Source organism: Halichoeres trimaculatus, unplaced genomic scaffold, assembly GCF_033239565.1.
Source record: "Halichoeres trimaculatus isolate MK-OKI-2021-1 unplaced genomic scaffold, fHalTri1.1 fHalTri1_scaffold_10, whole genome shotgun sequence".
NCBI lineage: Eukaryota > Metazoa > Chordata > Actinopteri > Labriformes > Labridae > Halichoeres > Halichoeres trimaculatus.
Window position 1 is genome coordinate 27,796,436 of NW_027437187.1, and position 14,933 is coordinate 27,811,368.

Below are 14,933 nucleotides of genomic sequence, written 5' to 3' on the forward strand. Positions count from 1 at the left end.
AAAAACTGTCACCCGAGCAGCAGTGGCGGCGTCTTGGTCCCTGCAAAGTTCACCCAGGAGGTGAGTAGCAGCTAGTAAAGGAACTATTTGCCAAAGAGAGAAGAGGCTGTTTTCACATTGTTAAGATATTAATGTCAATTCTTGTCGTGTTTTTTTCAAAAAATGAAAATTCAAACTGACACAACTTGTTGAACTTTGAAAAAAAAAAGAGAGATGATATCTGTTGTTTATTTATTGTGATTATTTTATGTGTTTAGGCAAGTATTCTGAAACTTAAATGTTATGACTTGCAGTCTGGTAATATTGCATTATTGCATTATTGCATTTGTAAACTTCACCTTAAATGTTCTCTATCTTTCTCTAATTTATGATAATTTCCTGTATCATGTTCAAGATATCTGCTCTGCTTTCGTACTGCTGTGATGTTAGATTTCTTGTTTTATGGTATCATATGACTTTTTCATTCTGGTGCATTTTCTAGCTTTTCAGATATGTTTCCGATGTCTATTTATACACTCAGCTGACCATGTTATTTTAAGTCAATGCTATGAGCAGGAATGTCCTCCTGGTACACACACAGCATACTTCCATGCACTGGTTGAGAACACACATCTGTCATGCTTGTTGAACACCTTTAACTGTAAACCAAATCCTGATAAGTCTCTTTCCCTGTTTGTGAACATGTTCAGATTCTCAATGAGCAAAGCACCACTCACTGTCAGGCAGCATATGTACTGTGTTTCAACAGTCTTTCATGACTCATTCTTTTTGTGCTGCTTCTGTTCAAAGTATCTGCTCCTCTTCTTCAGCTGTGCATAAACTGTCAGTGTAATGTGAGAGAAGGTGACGGGACAGGCACAGACTGTCACTGTTGATCTTTTACACTGGCTGTTCAGTCAGCTTGCATAGTCACTGCCCACTGGTGGAGGCTTAAAATTAATCCACAGAGAGGTCACACCTGACTATAAGTGTGCACTTTTCCATTGACATGATTGAACCTTGCAATCGTTTCTGATTTACTCTCCACATTCTTTGGATATGCTCCTGTTGATGTCACAGTTTAAAACTTGAAGTAGTTTTCTTGATAATATCTTGGTTTTTGGGTGACAGGAGGCTCTTTTCAGTGTTTTATGTGTGATTTAAAGAAGGCAAAATCTCCTGAATGACCCATACGTAGGTAAAAATGTATTGATCACTGAACTGTTTTTCTTCTTCTCTGCAGGACATTTCCTGCAGCCAAAGATCCAGTCATGTCGAAGACAAAGGATATGGGCTCTTCCATCATCCATATGCAGCAGATGCATGCTGCTATGGCAGACACCTTCATCGAGCACATGTGTCTGCTGGACATTGACTCTGAACCTGCTGTGTCTCGCAACACTGGCATTATCTGCACGATCGGTCAGTCCCATTTCAAAACTGTCTTTTTATAAACTAAATATGATGATAAAATCTTTGTGTGTTGGTTAGAAAATTCCTTTTAATGTTGAAGGATTGATTCATTTGTCTCCACGCAGGACCTGCCTCCCGCTCTGTGGAAACTGCCAAGGAAATGATCAAGGCTGGGATGAACATTGCAAGAATGAACTTCTCTCATGGCACACATGAAGTAAGTCTCTTTCTGCACCAAACCATTCAAAACGGTGATATTACAACATGAGAGTGCACACCTGAAACAGCAGATATGACGTCACTGATTCATGTGTGTGCAGGAGTGCAGCATGTCTGAGAGTTTGACCCCAGATGGAGCAGCTCAGCAGTAGTTTCGTCTCCCTCTTCGAGTGACTCAGTATAAATTTACCCTTTACAGCCACAGTCAGTCACTCTTGTGACTGTCTGTCGCTGTAATCTGATCTATGAGCTTGTGCTCGCCCCCTCAGTGCCAGGTCTGTGTTGTAGCTTGTGATTTGGTGAGCCACCACCTTATACTAATGACCCCTCGCCTTTAAGAGACCTTTTTCTCCGTCACCTGAGTGGATGAGCTGTCTAATCTATCATTAGCCTTCGTAAGGAATACTCACATCACACATTTGGAGCTTTAAAGGTTAACAGCAGCTCAACTGTGCAGCGCAGCATGGTTAACTCGGAAACTGAAAATGAATTTTGTACCAGTAGAAAAAAAAACAAAAACGAGGCAGTTGTGTTTTTGTTATGAGAAGTTCAAAATAGATATGACCTGTCTCCTTGGTTTGCCACTTGTCAGAGCAGCTATTAATAGATCTTTTTCAGGGAGCCCGTCTGGCAGTGAAAGGACAAGAAGAGCACATGATTTTTTTTTTTCTGAGAGCAGTCGTCTGCCATCTTTTAACAATGGTTCAGATAGTTCACAACCTCTGGTGTTTTGAAAAGATCTGAGTAAACAGAGAGACACACATTCTTTTATTTAGTACACATCGAGAGGGTTATTTGTTAATTTTTCAACCACCTTCATTCAAAATAGACTTCTGAAATATAATGGTGTCTATTTTAATCTCTGAGCAGCTGGTGCTAAACATTGCTATGTAGAAATATTTGCTGCAGCTGTCATTTAGGTTTACTGTATGTAGTTATGGAGGCACGGTCATGCCAACCCTGCATAACTTATGACTGCTTGACAAAGTCAGACCACCTGTTGTTTCTTTGACCGTTTTATCATCTCAGAATTGAACATTTGGAGATTATTTTTCCTCTACAAAAAAAAATTAGGTCTACTGAAAACTAACCCCTCAAAAGTTAGGAAAGTCAAAAAAAAAAAAAAAAGAAGACAGATATTCATTTTTGGCAGACATCTATAGACAACTGTTACAAAACCAGCCCCATTAAAAAAAAGAGAAAAATAAAGTGAATGCAACATCCTCCAAATTGTATTTAGTATTAATTTTATCTTTACATTTAACTTGATTTTACATATTATTTATGATTTACTGTCATTTCGTTTTCTGTATTGTTTGAGTCATGGGTAAATATGTCTCATATTTCTCTTTTGTATTTGAAAAACAGAATAACCTCAATAAACAGAAGTTCTTTTAAAAGTAAAGGAAATAAAATGAATGTTTATTTATTGATTTAATTATTTAATTTCTGACATTTCTTTACAATTGCGACTTTGAAATCTGAATTTCTGGTTCAGAGTCAGAATTCAGACAGAGTTTTCACTTTAAAGTCAGTATAAAGGAAATGTTGGGGTCTTGGTTTTAGTTTCTCAAAACTCTGACAGAAATCTATTTTAATCTTAGAATTAAGACACTAAGGACAGAAATGATAGAAATCCAAATTCATTTTTTTTGCCTTCACAAGTAAACTTAATTTTCTCTGTAAATTAACAGAGACTTCTCGTGTGATATTTTTGAAGTTTATGACTTTGTGATTTTTTTTTTTGATACTCAACAGTACCACGCTGAGACCATCAAGAACATCCGTGCTGCAACTGAGAGCTTTGTGCCAGGATCTGCTGACTACAGACCAGTGGCCATCGCTCTGGACACCAAGGGACCAGAAATCAGGACCGGTCTCATCAAGGGCGTGAGTACTGATCCATGAAGCCATTTTAGACCCCAGCACAAAAGAAAACATAAAAATATTATGAAATTCTGATTTGAGTGATCTTCTGTAAGTAATCAAGCCCTTGATCCTCATGTTTAGAGCGGCACCGCTGAGGTTGAGCTCAAGAAGGGTGATACCATCAAGCTCACTCTCGATGACCAATACAAGGAAAAATGTGATGAGAAAGTCCTGTGGCTCGACTACAAGAACATCACCAAGGTTGTGCAGACCGGATTCCACGTCTACATTGATGATGGTCTGATTTCCCTGAAGGTCAAGGAAATCGGTAAGATTACAAAGAATCATCTTTTTCAGCTCATCTGCTCTGGCTTTGTTGGCGTAAATTAAGAGTTTATCCTTCATTCTCTGTTACAACAGGCAACGACTACCTGATGTGCGAAATTGAGAATGGTGGTATGCTGGGCAGCAAGAAAGGTGTCAACCTGCCCGGAGCCGCTGTTGACCTGCCCGCTGTGTCTGAGAAGGACATTCAGGACCTGCAGTTTGGTGTGGAGCAGGGAGTTGACATGGTCTTCGCCTCTTTTATCCGCAAGGCTGCTGACGTTCAGGCTGTGAGGAAAGTTCTGGGTGAGAAGGGCAAGGACATCAAGATCATCAGCAAGCTTGAGAACCACGAGGGTGTGCGCAGGTGTGTGGATCCCAAACACAACCCAGATGTTAGTGTTTGGCGATTTATTCATGTATGACTGACTGATCTAATTGTTTGACAGATTTGATGAGATCCTGGAGGCCAGTGATGGCATCATGGTTGCACGTGGAGACCTGGGTATTGAAATCCCAACAGAGAAGGTCTTCATCGCTCAGAAGATGATGACTGGCAGATGCAACAGGATTGGCAAGCCCATCATCTGTGCCACACAGGTATGTGGCGCGTACGACAGCTGATTCATTACATGTGTGAAAGGATTAGATATTAAAGAGTCTTCTTGTTACCCCTCAGATGCTGGAGAGCATGACCAAGAAGCCCCGCCCCACTCGCGCTGAGGCCAGTGATGTCGCCAACGCTGTTCTGGACGGCAATGACTGCATCATGCTGAGCGGTGAGACCGCTAAGGGAGACTACCCCTTGGAGGCTGTGCGCACACAGCACATGGTGAGAAAACCCTCAATGAGAGCTGTCCTGTTTTGACTTTTTCTGTGTTTGTGTGCACAGCATCACTTTGTGTTGAAGCAATGTTTTAAACTCATAATAGTGTTCTGCATGTTTCTGTCACACTTCATTAATATGTAGCGCCAGGGTGTACCAAAAGCAAAAGCAAGTGCTGGCAAACCTCTTTTTTTAACTGGCTTTTCTATTCAGTAGGTAATTGTTCAGTGGTGAATGATGCAAAATAATACAACTGGATATAATGGGATGAGGTTTAATATGTCATATAATGAGATACCTCACACTACACAGGGATACAATACAACATTAGACGATGCAATGCAACGCAAAATGATCACAATGGGATTACACAAGTTGAGATATTACATGATATATGGTTTGTGACACATGAAATGAAACAGGGACGTTTGCAGTTCCATCATACATACTACAATACAAAACAATACAATAGAATAAATTACAATGTGATACAAAAAGTAGTTGATATTTTACATTTTTGATATTTTAAGAAAAAATATTAAATGAAATGTTAAATGTTGATACCTAATGTGGGCAAAGTGTCAAACAGATAGGTAAATGTGTATTGGAGTTATCCTCAGATGGCACAACTCTTAAAAATCTACATGAGATTTTAATGAGATCAGTATGAGATTTTGCCAAATTCGTGACATCATCAGGTGATGAATTATCTTAAAAGGGCAAATGTATCAGTATAAAAGTAGAAACATGGGGCCCCTGTATAGCCAAGTGGTCAAAGTTCTGGTCTGGGCTTGAATCCAACCTTGTGGCACCTGTCCCACGTGTCACTTCCCACTCTCACCCTGTTACTGCTGTATTTACTGTCCTATCCAGTTAATAGCGTACAAAAATTCCATAAAACAAAACAACAACAACAACAACAACAAAAATGACAAATTTGCTGCATGGCAACAGTGAAGGAGGCTTGAAGAATGATGAGTTTTGGGATGTAAAACTTCAATAAGAAAGTGCAAGAAAAAAACAAAGTACCCCCTTTTTTTAATGTAATACAGAATGATTATACATGATACAAATGACAGAGAAAGATGTACTCTGAGATAAATGATGCAAACATTCAAGAAAGATGTGAAAAATCCCATAAAACAATAAAATGATTATTATAATGTGATTATATGCAATATATCAATAAACAAGATAAGATGTATTGTGATTCATGAGAAGAGAAATATAAGAGAATTTCTCTGAGTGCTTCTGTGGAGATAACAGCCAACCTTTTTAGTGTGTGAGTGCATCTTTTACTAACAGCTTGTTTAGTGTTTGCTTAACTTCCATCTCCTTACCCCCGATAAATCCCCTCCTTCCCTCGTCCATCTGCTACCAAACAACTTTTGCATTGTGCTTTAACAGTGTGCTCATGTTACCCAACCAGCATGTGTCTGAGGATCTGCAGTGCAAAGCAACAGACTCTGGACATCACAGCTGCCGCTGTTGTGTAGCTCCATGAGTCAGTGTGCTTCCAGGTATGAAGACCTCTGCATCCTCCCTCCTTCAGTCGACACTCTGTGTGGCTGCAGTCTGACTCCACTGTTTAATCTGCTTCCCTCGTTTTTCTTCTCACGTGTTCAGATTGCCCGTGAGGCCGAGGCAGCCATGTTCCACAGGCAGATGTTCGAGGAGCTCCGCCGCACCTCCCATCTGACCCGTGACCCCACAGAGACCATCGCCATTGGTGCAGTCGAAGCTTCCTTCAAATGCTGCGCCAGCGCCATCATCGTGCTCACCAAGTCTGGAAGGTGAGAATCTGAGCTGAAGCCCTTCTCCTCTGCATTCTGAGTCATTACTTCCTCCCTGGCCCCCACTGTGAGCAAAGAAACTGGTGCATTATAATGTCTCTTCATCTATCCGCCTCCATAGGCTTCCTAACACAAGTCCTCTGCTTTCATCCAGTGTGCCAACTTTCTCTGCACTCACAATCTGGGCTCCACTCGTGACCTTTTCCGTCTGAACCCTGACATTCTCCAAGTTAATTTTAACTCCCTCTTCTTTGGCTTCCATTTCGGAGTTCAGTCCCACAACACATGTTACAGAGGATGCAAAGCTGTCAGCTGGTGGATTTCTTGATCATAATGAGATCATTAAAGCAGCTTTGTTAAGATTACACAGGAAAAATGGATCACAAATCTCACTGTGTTTGAAAGGAGTTGCAGTGGAAACCACTCCAGGGTTTGTTGTTGCTTGATGCTTTTAAAGTGGAGGAAACTAAATTTTTGCTTGTTTCCTTTCAGATCCGCTCACATGCTGTCAAGGTACAGGCCCCGTGCTCCCATCATCGCTGTTACCCGCTGTGGCATGGCTGCCCGTCAGTCCCACCTGTACCGCGGTGTGTACCCCGTGCTCTACACCAAGGCTGCCAACGACGTCTGGGCTGAGGATGTTGATCTGCGCGTGAACTTTGCCATGGAAGTTGGTGAGTAGCTGCATTCATTATTGTGTAGAAGTGATCATCAAATATGAAGTATTAGACGTGGAAAAAAATCAGTTAGAGCCAGAACCAATGATGCTTTATTCTCTGTCCAAAGGCAAGCACCGCAAATTCTTCAAGTCCGGTGATGTAGCCCTCGTTGTGACCGGCTGGCGCCCCGGCTCCGGTTACACCAACACCGTGAGAGTTGTGTTGGTGCCTTGAACATCGTCGGAGGACACTAGTAACCACTTCCCTTCCCCTTTCGTGTAACCTCTACCCCTTATGTTGGACTCTTCTTTTCTCAACAGAATTACAAAAGCAAGCTGCCCCTTTAAAGGACCTTTACACAAACAGTAACTCTGATTTGTTATCCATATTTATTGATTTATTGTCTAAAACCTGCTGCCTATGACTGTACTTAGACCCTCTTAATGGAAACTCTTCCTCATGTTTGTGCCGACTGTTCAGCAGACGGAGTAAAATACAGTTTTACTTTGCATGCACTGTGAACTCAAGTACCAGTACACGCTTTGTCATTTCCATGGAGTTTGGTTCTTTGATTGCCAAGAGTTACACACACATAGTTTGTGTGCTGTACGTGTCTTCCAGTGTAGCATGTTAAACTGAAAGTTGGCTAAAGTGTCATTGTATGGTGAGACAGCATGGCTGGTCGTCTTTCTATTAAAAGGAATTCTTGGTTCATTGGTGCTTGACTCCCTTTAATCACTTAACACAGAGAGAGACGGGTCAGGATTCGATCATTTTCCCTTTTCTAGACCACTGCAACATTTTCCACAGTCCCTCCATAACTTGTATCATTTCTAAAAGAAACTAAATGAGTGAAAAATCCTGAGTCTGATTGTCCATTTGTTTAAAAATCGGTCAATCGATTTTTTTTTGGTTATGTATAAACCTCTCTGTCGAAATGCTAAAGTAATAAATGTAGGCAAAATTCATTTGCAAAAAGTAGGTCAAGTATTAAAATAAGATCAGTGCTGAATGCCACCGCTCTCATTACAAAAGCACTGATTTTCACACTGCAAGTTTAATGTAGGAGGAAAACGAAGCTTGTGCAGACACATTCAGTGTTAAATATTCAACGAATACTTGATGAGTAAAAACCTGACATATTTAACCATCATATGAGAATAATCCCAAAAAATCTCTTCATTTTAATTGTTTAATGACACATTTATATCATTTCTGGTAGTGTTGTATTAACACACTTTTTAAAATTTCACACATTTGTCCTTTAAATGGAGGCTTCATATAAACTGTCAGTGCACTGCAAAGTCAAACACAGATCTGCCAATCAAACCTCTGATTAAAGGTTTTAAATGAGCAGATAGATTTTTTTTCATAACTCAGGCTCAGCTGTGAACATTTAACCCTTTAAGACCTCACAAAAAAAAAAATAAAAAAAAAATGAAGAATTTCACAAGAGCTCTAAACTCTTACTATATCCTGTAAAAACACTCAGGGGTTAAACAATATTTAATGAGCCCCTTATGTAGGGTTAAGTAATAAGGATGTTTAAAATTGCATTAAAACATGAATAAAATATAAATATGATGTGATGATAATAGGTTTCAACTGAGGATCCACTGACCAGATCCATTGCTTCACCATTTTAAACTGGAGTGAATAGTTTCAAACTGATTTTATGTTTTCATATCCAAATTTGAGCCGGGACACCTGAAACACATTTATCTGTTCTGAAACAAAAAGTTTATAACTTGACATTAAATAAAAATGTTCTCTATCTTTTTCCTCCTTTTTTTAAACACTTTATGTAAAAAGTCATGGGTAACAACAAAAAAACAATCATTATAATTTAGCATCATCAGTATCAATACACAGTCTTGATTAAACAGCGTGTGCATCCTGGTGCAACTATCACAGAAACATTGAAGTTTTGTGGTCGGTAACTTTCTTCTGTCAATTTAGAATAATCAAGAAATATAGAATGTTAAGACTGGTATCAGATTAGAGAACTACTGGTGCTGGCCAATACAAAAGTCCAGGGACAAAATTAGATTGGTGCATCTTTGGTTTTAATCAAAATGTTGATAATTAGCAGTTTTTGTTACAAATACACGTAAATGTATCTAAAAACCAAAGAGTTATATGATTACATTTGACAAAAAAAATGTTTAATTTTTTTTAGATTAGAAAAAAAAAAGTAGTTTGTTAATTTTAGTGTCCTTCATTAACAAGGCAGTACACCTGTTAACTTTGCATTATTTGACCTAAAATGCGTAAATTGTTTGTACATTTTCAAATTCCGTTTTTTAGGTGGCATTTTCACCTTAATGAGAAAATGTAGAGCAGAGGGAAGAGAGACGTGCAGCAAATGTTCAAGGCCAGGAGCTGGACCAGCAACTCCTGTAGCAAGAACTATAGTCTTTCCATATGGAGAGCATGCTCAGACCACCATCCAAACGCTGCCCTCGTTTATGTATTCAGCTCTCCTACATTTCATTGACAAAAGATTTTTACTTCAACAAATGTGAAAAACGTTCCTCAGCATCAGCAGTTTCAGGCCTTAAGAAGTATGTAAAACTAGAAAAGCACTCAGAGCACAAACCACTGACAAGCATATTGTGATTGTCACGCAACACTTTAGTCCTACTTTAATGTTATTCTCCCTTTCAGAAGACTGTCTGCTACAATTTGGTGTTAGTTGCAGGTTTATATGATAATTTGTTACCTGACAGTGTTAAAAATTATGATGACCCAGTACATATTTCATATTCCAGATCTTAGTATCCGGAATATTGCCTGGATCTGGATCGTAATTTTACATCTGTCAGGAATTATGGCGACCTTGTCTTGTATTGTTTTGCAAAGCAAACGGACCACTTATCGTGGAGTTATGTACACATATGGTGAAAATGGCCCTAACTCACAATGATAAAGAATCCTTTAAAAAAGTCCTGGATCCAGACGGTAATCCAGATCACCTCCAAAATGTAATCACTTCTTCCTTATCCCAATTTGAATATTTCCTAAAATTTAATCAAGATCCATTTGTTACTTTTTGAGTTATTTTGTTTACAGACAAATAAAAAAAACTCTCCCAAAAACACAACCTCCTTGGTGGAGGTAAATATTTGTTCTTTATCCTGAGAGTTGTGTTTGTTTTTGTATTAAAGTCTCTTTCACAACCACTTACAGAAAAGGAGCTTTAAGATCTCTGCTTTGAGTCTGACTAAATGAATCATAACCAAGTCTTCTTTTCAAATGCAAAACCCAAAGTACAGCAGACTGGCTCAGACCACACACACACAACACAATCTGTTGAATATAAAGAAAGGAAACTTCAGGTCATCTGTGCTTTGAGTCCACCTCACATCACAACACTCATATTTAATCACAAATCCAGCAGTTTGCATTTCAAACAACACTAATATTTTTCTTTGTATTTATGAGTGGAATATTTGTCAGATTATAATCCTGCACATTTTGAACTGTGGCACCATGCTGTTCTCCATGTATAATCCGGCTTAAGTCTGAAACTTCAGCCTTTTAGCAGATTCTCCCTCAGTGCCTCCTGCTCTTTGTGAAAAAAGAAGCTGGGACAAGCTTTATGATCATATGTTCTTTTATTGCATTGAATTCAGTAGCTAAAATAAAATATTCCTAACATACATAGGTGATGGAGTCTTCAGATTTGTTGGTTAAAAGGCAGCAAAATGAGATATAAATATATAAATAGATAAATGACTGACACCTCCTCTCTTTAACACACCTTTAACTTAAATGCACTCAAAGAAACCTTACACTCTGTCCCAGCTGATGCCTCCAGCGGGTGTTGTTATGGTGTGGGGGGGTTTGGAGGAGAATAGTAATGAGGGATTGATCGAGCCCAATGGCGGTGACCAGCTAGTGACTGACAGTATCTTTCTTCCCTCGCTGCAGTGCAGGCAACAGGCTCAGTAACCAGGCAGTGAAAGCCACTGGACGGGATCCTCTGATGGTTTGACCTGCTGACCGGCTCCATGCTCACAGTTCCTCGCTGGCCGGCCGCAGGTCCAGACAGAGAGACAGAGAGAGAAATATAATCCAAACACATGAATTCAGTAACGAGTAGAAGGATTTTCAGAGTCTGGTTTTAAAAAAGCAGTCTGTGATAGACGTCTTATTGATTCAGCATAGCATCACAAAGCAGCAATTGTTCAACAAGAGATGTCACATTTTTTACAATCAAATAATGTGAAATGAAAGAGGTAAATATGCAGCAATATGACCCATCAGGGTGTCTGGTTAACCGTGTGTCCTAGTAACTGCTTTTAGCCCTTTGACTGGTGCAAGAAACATTCAGATCAGTCTTAGTGCATTGCTGGTTTCAGGACGTTTGATTATCCACGATTGCTTTTATTTCATTTGATTCCCTTGTTTTAATCTGTTCTATCTGAAAACAGAATCTCACTCATCGACTCAAGTGCTTCTATTCACAGTAACCATAAAAAAACACAGATTATTGCATACTATGCTGATGGCACACAAACCTTGGCTCAGGCGTATGTTCTGTATTGGGACAGGAAACAGAAATGTGTGCGTTACCTCTGAAACCAGGTTAACTTTCCAGTTACTCCCATCATCGCCCCCGAGTTCAACACATTCAAAAATTAATCCCACTTCTCCCACTCAGACGCAGACAAACATCACATTACATTCATTACTTCAGTTTCTCTGAATGTGATCTGATTTGTGTGACCCATTTAGGGTGTGCAATATTGCTGAAAAGCTCTCCTGGAAGACATGTCGTCATCAAACCATTACCTTAGCTGATCTCTGAAACGAGCAAAGTGCACAGTCTGTCTCCTCCAATCTCTTTAAGGGGGAGACCCTTAAAGCCCTGCATTCATTCGACACACTCGGTGGACGGGGAGGATACAAAGAAGGACAAGAATTTTTGGTTTCTGGTTACAGTTGTGGACAAATTTCAAACTGAACGTGAAAAGCTAAATGACACAAAATTGAAAAAACAACAGGGTTTAAACGATTACTTAGAACAAATCACAGAGTGGGGTTATAATACAATACATAGAACAATTGATATTTTCATGAGGTGCTATATATACCCATAGGTTTTTGATTTTATTACTATATTCAGAGATGCAACATCCTGTAGAAAAAAATCCATAATTGTCCTTTATCCTCTCAGATCCATTCACTCTGATTAAAAATTAAACCATTGATATCCAATCTGATTAGAAAAACACACCCTCCTGCTTCAAAACTTCGCAAAGTAGAGGCAGAACAAACGCAGAGTAGAAGATTGTCTCCTTTTCGTTCAGGCGTGAAAGGAGGGTGTGTCTGAACCTCACAAGTTAGAGGAGAGTTTGGACTGTTTCTGTTCGGTCTCTAACGTCGCAGCGGGGGATCTAGCCTGGGGAGAGTGAACACCAACGGGCAGGTGTTGAGGTTCTGACCCTGAATGTGTCCAGCTGATGGGAGTGGCTTGGCCTGGGATCTGGCTGTAAGGTTTACTCACAGCCATGGGGGAGGAGTAAGGGCTCGATGCCCCCAGTGCCCCCTCCGGCAAGCCGCTCATGGCCAAAGGCCTTTCCTGGTGTATGGAGCTGTGAGAGCCTGAGATTGTCTTTATTTCCTGGGTAAAGAGATCCACCGACGACCCAGCCCTCTCTTTTGGCGTACTCGCCATCCTGGCAGGGCATGAGGTCTGAGGGAGGAGAGGGCTGTGGGAGTCTGCAGTGCTGGGGAGCTCACTGTGGTAAACTGTCCGTCCTCGTGCAGGGCTCTGTATGCTGGGGCTCTGGACAGGAGGCGTGTAGCAGGGCGAGGCCTCTGCTGAGCCGTACTGTGCCAGGGAGGCCAGGGCTGAGTGCTCAGGGAGGACCTGGGGGAGGAAAACAGACTGGAGACCTGCGAGGCTGTGCTGAGCCAGGGAGGCTGCGGCCCCGGCTGCGACTGCAGACCCCTGCTGCTGAACGGGTCCAGTGGAGGGCTGCGTGCTGGTGATGAAGGGAAACTGTGGGAGGCTCAGACCACTAGATGTCCTGCCTGCTCTGTCGTGACTGTACCCCATCTGCTGCTGCTGCTGCTGCATGCTAGCGTGAGAGGCCGGCTGCAGCTGGCTTAGGATGGGGCCCACTGAGCTGCAGATCAGCGGACTTATGGAGGACGCAGAGGGGGCTGGGAATCTTCCTACCAGCCTCCCTGGAACCCCCTGTTGGAGTAAACCCAAGGGGTGTGGTGGGGTGGTCATAGCACCGTGGAAGGGCTGAGAGTGGAGCTGAGCGGAGCACGTGTAGGAGACGGTGGTCTGGCCGATGGGGAAGACAGAGGCCATGCCAGAGTGGGGAGGATGAGGTGAGGGCTGGTGGGGGGGCAGAGGGGCCAGAGGCTGCAGACTGCTGGTGAAGATGGGCTGGGACGTCAGGGTGGGGGACACAGACCCGGTGGGGAGATGAAGTGCCCTGAGGGATGACAGAGTAGGAGTCTCAACCCCAGATCTCAACCTAGAAGGACTGGCAGGAGACCCGGGCCCAGAACCACAGCTGCTGGATGTGTTGGCTCCTGGGTAGACCCTCTTTGGAAGACTGGTGGGGTCCTTCAGGGAGGCCGATCCTGGTGCCAGGGGATGGTGGAAGAGGATGGGGGGCAGCTGGGATTGGTGGGCTAAAGCCAGAGCCAGCGGGGTGGTGGCAGCAGCTGCCTGGAGCGGGGCCTGAACCAGCGGGGCCCAGATGACTGGAGTGGGAGATGGGGGCGCAGGAGGGTTTAGGCTGGTCTGGATCAGATGTGTGCACTGGGCCATGTCACGGTCATGCTGCACAATTCTTTGGATGATCTCACTCTCCTGGAAGTTTAGTGTACCCGAGCTTTGGTGATGCTGGACTTTATTCTGCAGAACAGAGTTTCTCTTCCCTGGAGAGAAAACACAGAACGAGAACAGGCTAGTTTCATTTTTATCATTGACAGGGTGAAAACTGCTCATGAGAAGTCTGGTCCTACATCCGGTACCCCTGGACCTTGAAGGTGATAGCTCAACAATATCACACATTAATTCTCAATGATTTCCTGGAGAGTCAAAATCTAGTCAGGCTGAAACAGCGAGAAAAAAAATCTCCTCCTATAGATGGATGTGAAACAATGATTTTTTGACTCCCTGGGCCACGTGAGTCAATATCCTGAGCAAGAATGCTGTTGTTCTTGGTTCAAAAGTTAAAGACAAGTTCACAAAACAGGCTGCTAACTGTGGCGTTCACTCATTTCTCATCTCAGCTTCACGCCTTCCTCCCCTGATTGCCACCCCCAGGAAATTAATGAACCCTCAGCTCTGAGTCGAGGAAGAAAGAAGTCATAAACTGGGGTTAAAAAACACAAATTGTGCATTTATTTCAACACGGAGCAAACTGCAAGAAATGTTTGGGCTCAGGTTGATTCTGACATTTGCTGTTCAGGTGAAAAGCGTTGCTGTGGCATCGATTCCAAGGACTTTTAAAGCTCTACATGATCAGGCCTCTCAGTCTCTCGATGTCCTTCTTACCCTCTATGAGCCTGCGTGCCCTCTCAGATCAGCTGATAAGAGTTTGCTCAGGGCGATCAGGTTTTTGCAGTCCTGGCTCCTAAACTCTGGAATGACCTTCCTGCTGAAATCTGTCGTGTTAAATCTGTTTCTGGTAACAAATCTCTTCTCAAATATTTTTTTGTAGAAAATCTTTCCAGTGTTAATCTCACTGTTTCTGTTACTATTTTAGTATTTAAAACTTTGTCCTTATATTGTTGTAATTTGATGTTGTTTGTGAAACTTGAACTTTGTCTTAAAAAAGTGTTTATGGTGAAGCTGTTTGCCTCGTGGTTCAAGCG

At 41.8% G+C, this 14,933-nt stretch overlaps 2 protein-coding genes across 3 annotated transcripts in view; one reads left to right on the forward strand and one right to left on the reverse strand.

The window, feature by feature from the left end:
• The first annotated feature begins 47 nt into the window (after positions 1-47).
• On the forward strand, positions 48-7,666 carry pkmb (pyruvate kinase M1/2b). Its single transcript, XM_074677556.1, has 11 exons — positions 48-60; positions 1,223-1,401; positions 1,518-1,609; positions 3,370-3,501; positions 3,622-3,808; positions 3,901-4,171; positions 4,254-4,404; positions 4,484-4,636; positions 6,257-6,423; positions 6,916-7,097; positions 7,210-7,666. Exons 2-11 carry the CDS (start codon positions 1,251-1,253, stop codon positions 7,314-7,316), a joined length of 1,593 nt encoding a protein of 530 aa, XP_074533657.1. The 5' UTR covers positions 48-60; positions 1,223-1,250; the 3' UTR covers positions 7,317-7,666.
• A 3,024-nt stretch (positions 7,667-10,690) lies between these two features.
• The window catches only part of LOC141796029 (neuroplastin-like), a 47,493-nt gene continuing 43,250 nt past the window's right edge, over positions 10,691-14,933 (reverse strand). For both annotated transcript variants that reach the window (XM_074676890.1, XM_074676889.1), the window contains exon 8: positions 10,691-13,991. In XM_074676890.1, coding sequence (XP_074532991.1) covers positions 12,424-13,991 — 1,568 coding nt within the window. In that variant the 3' untranslated portion in view covers positions 10,691-12,423. The remainder of the gene's footprint in view (positions 13,992-14,933) is intronic.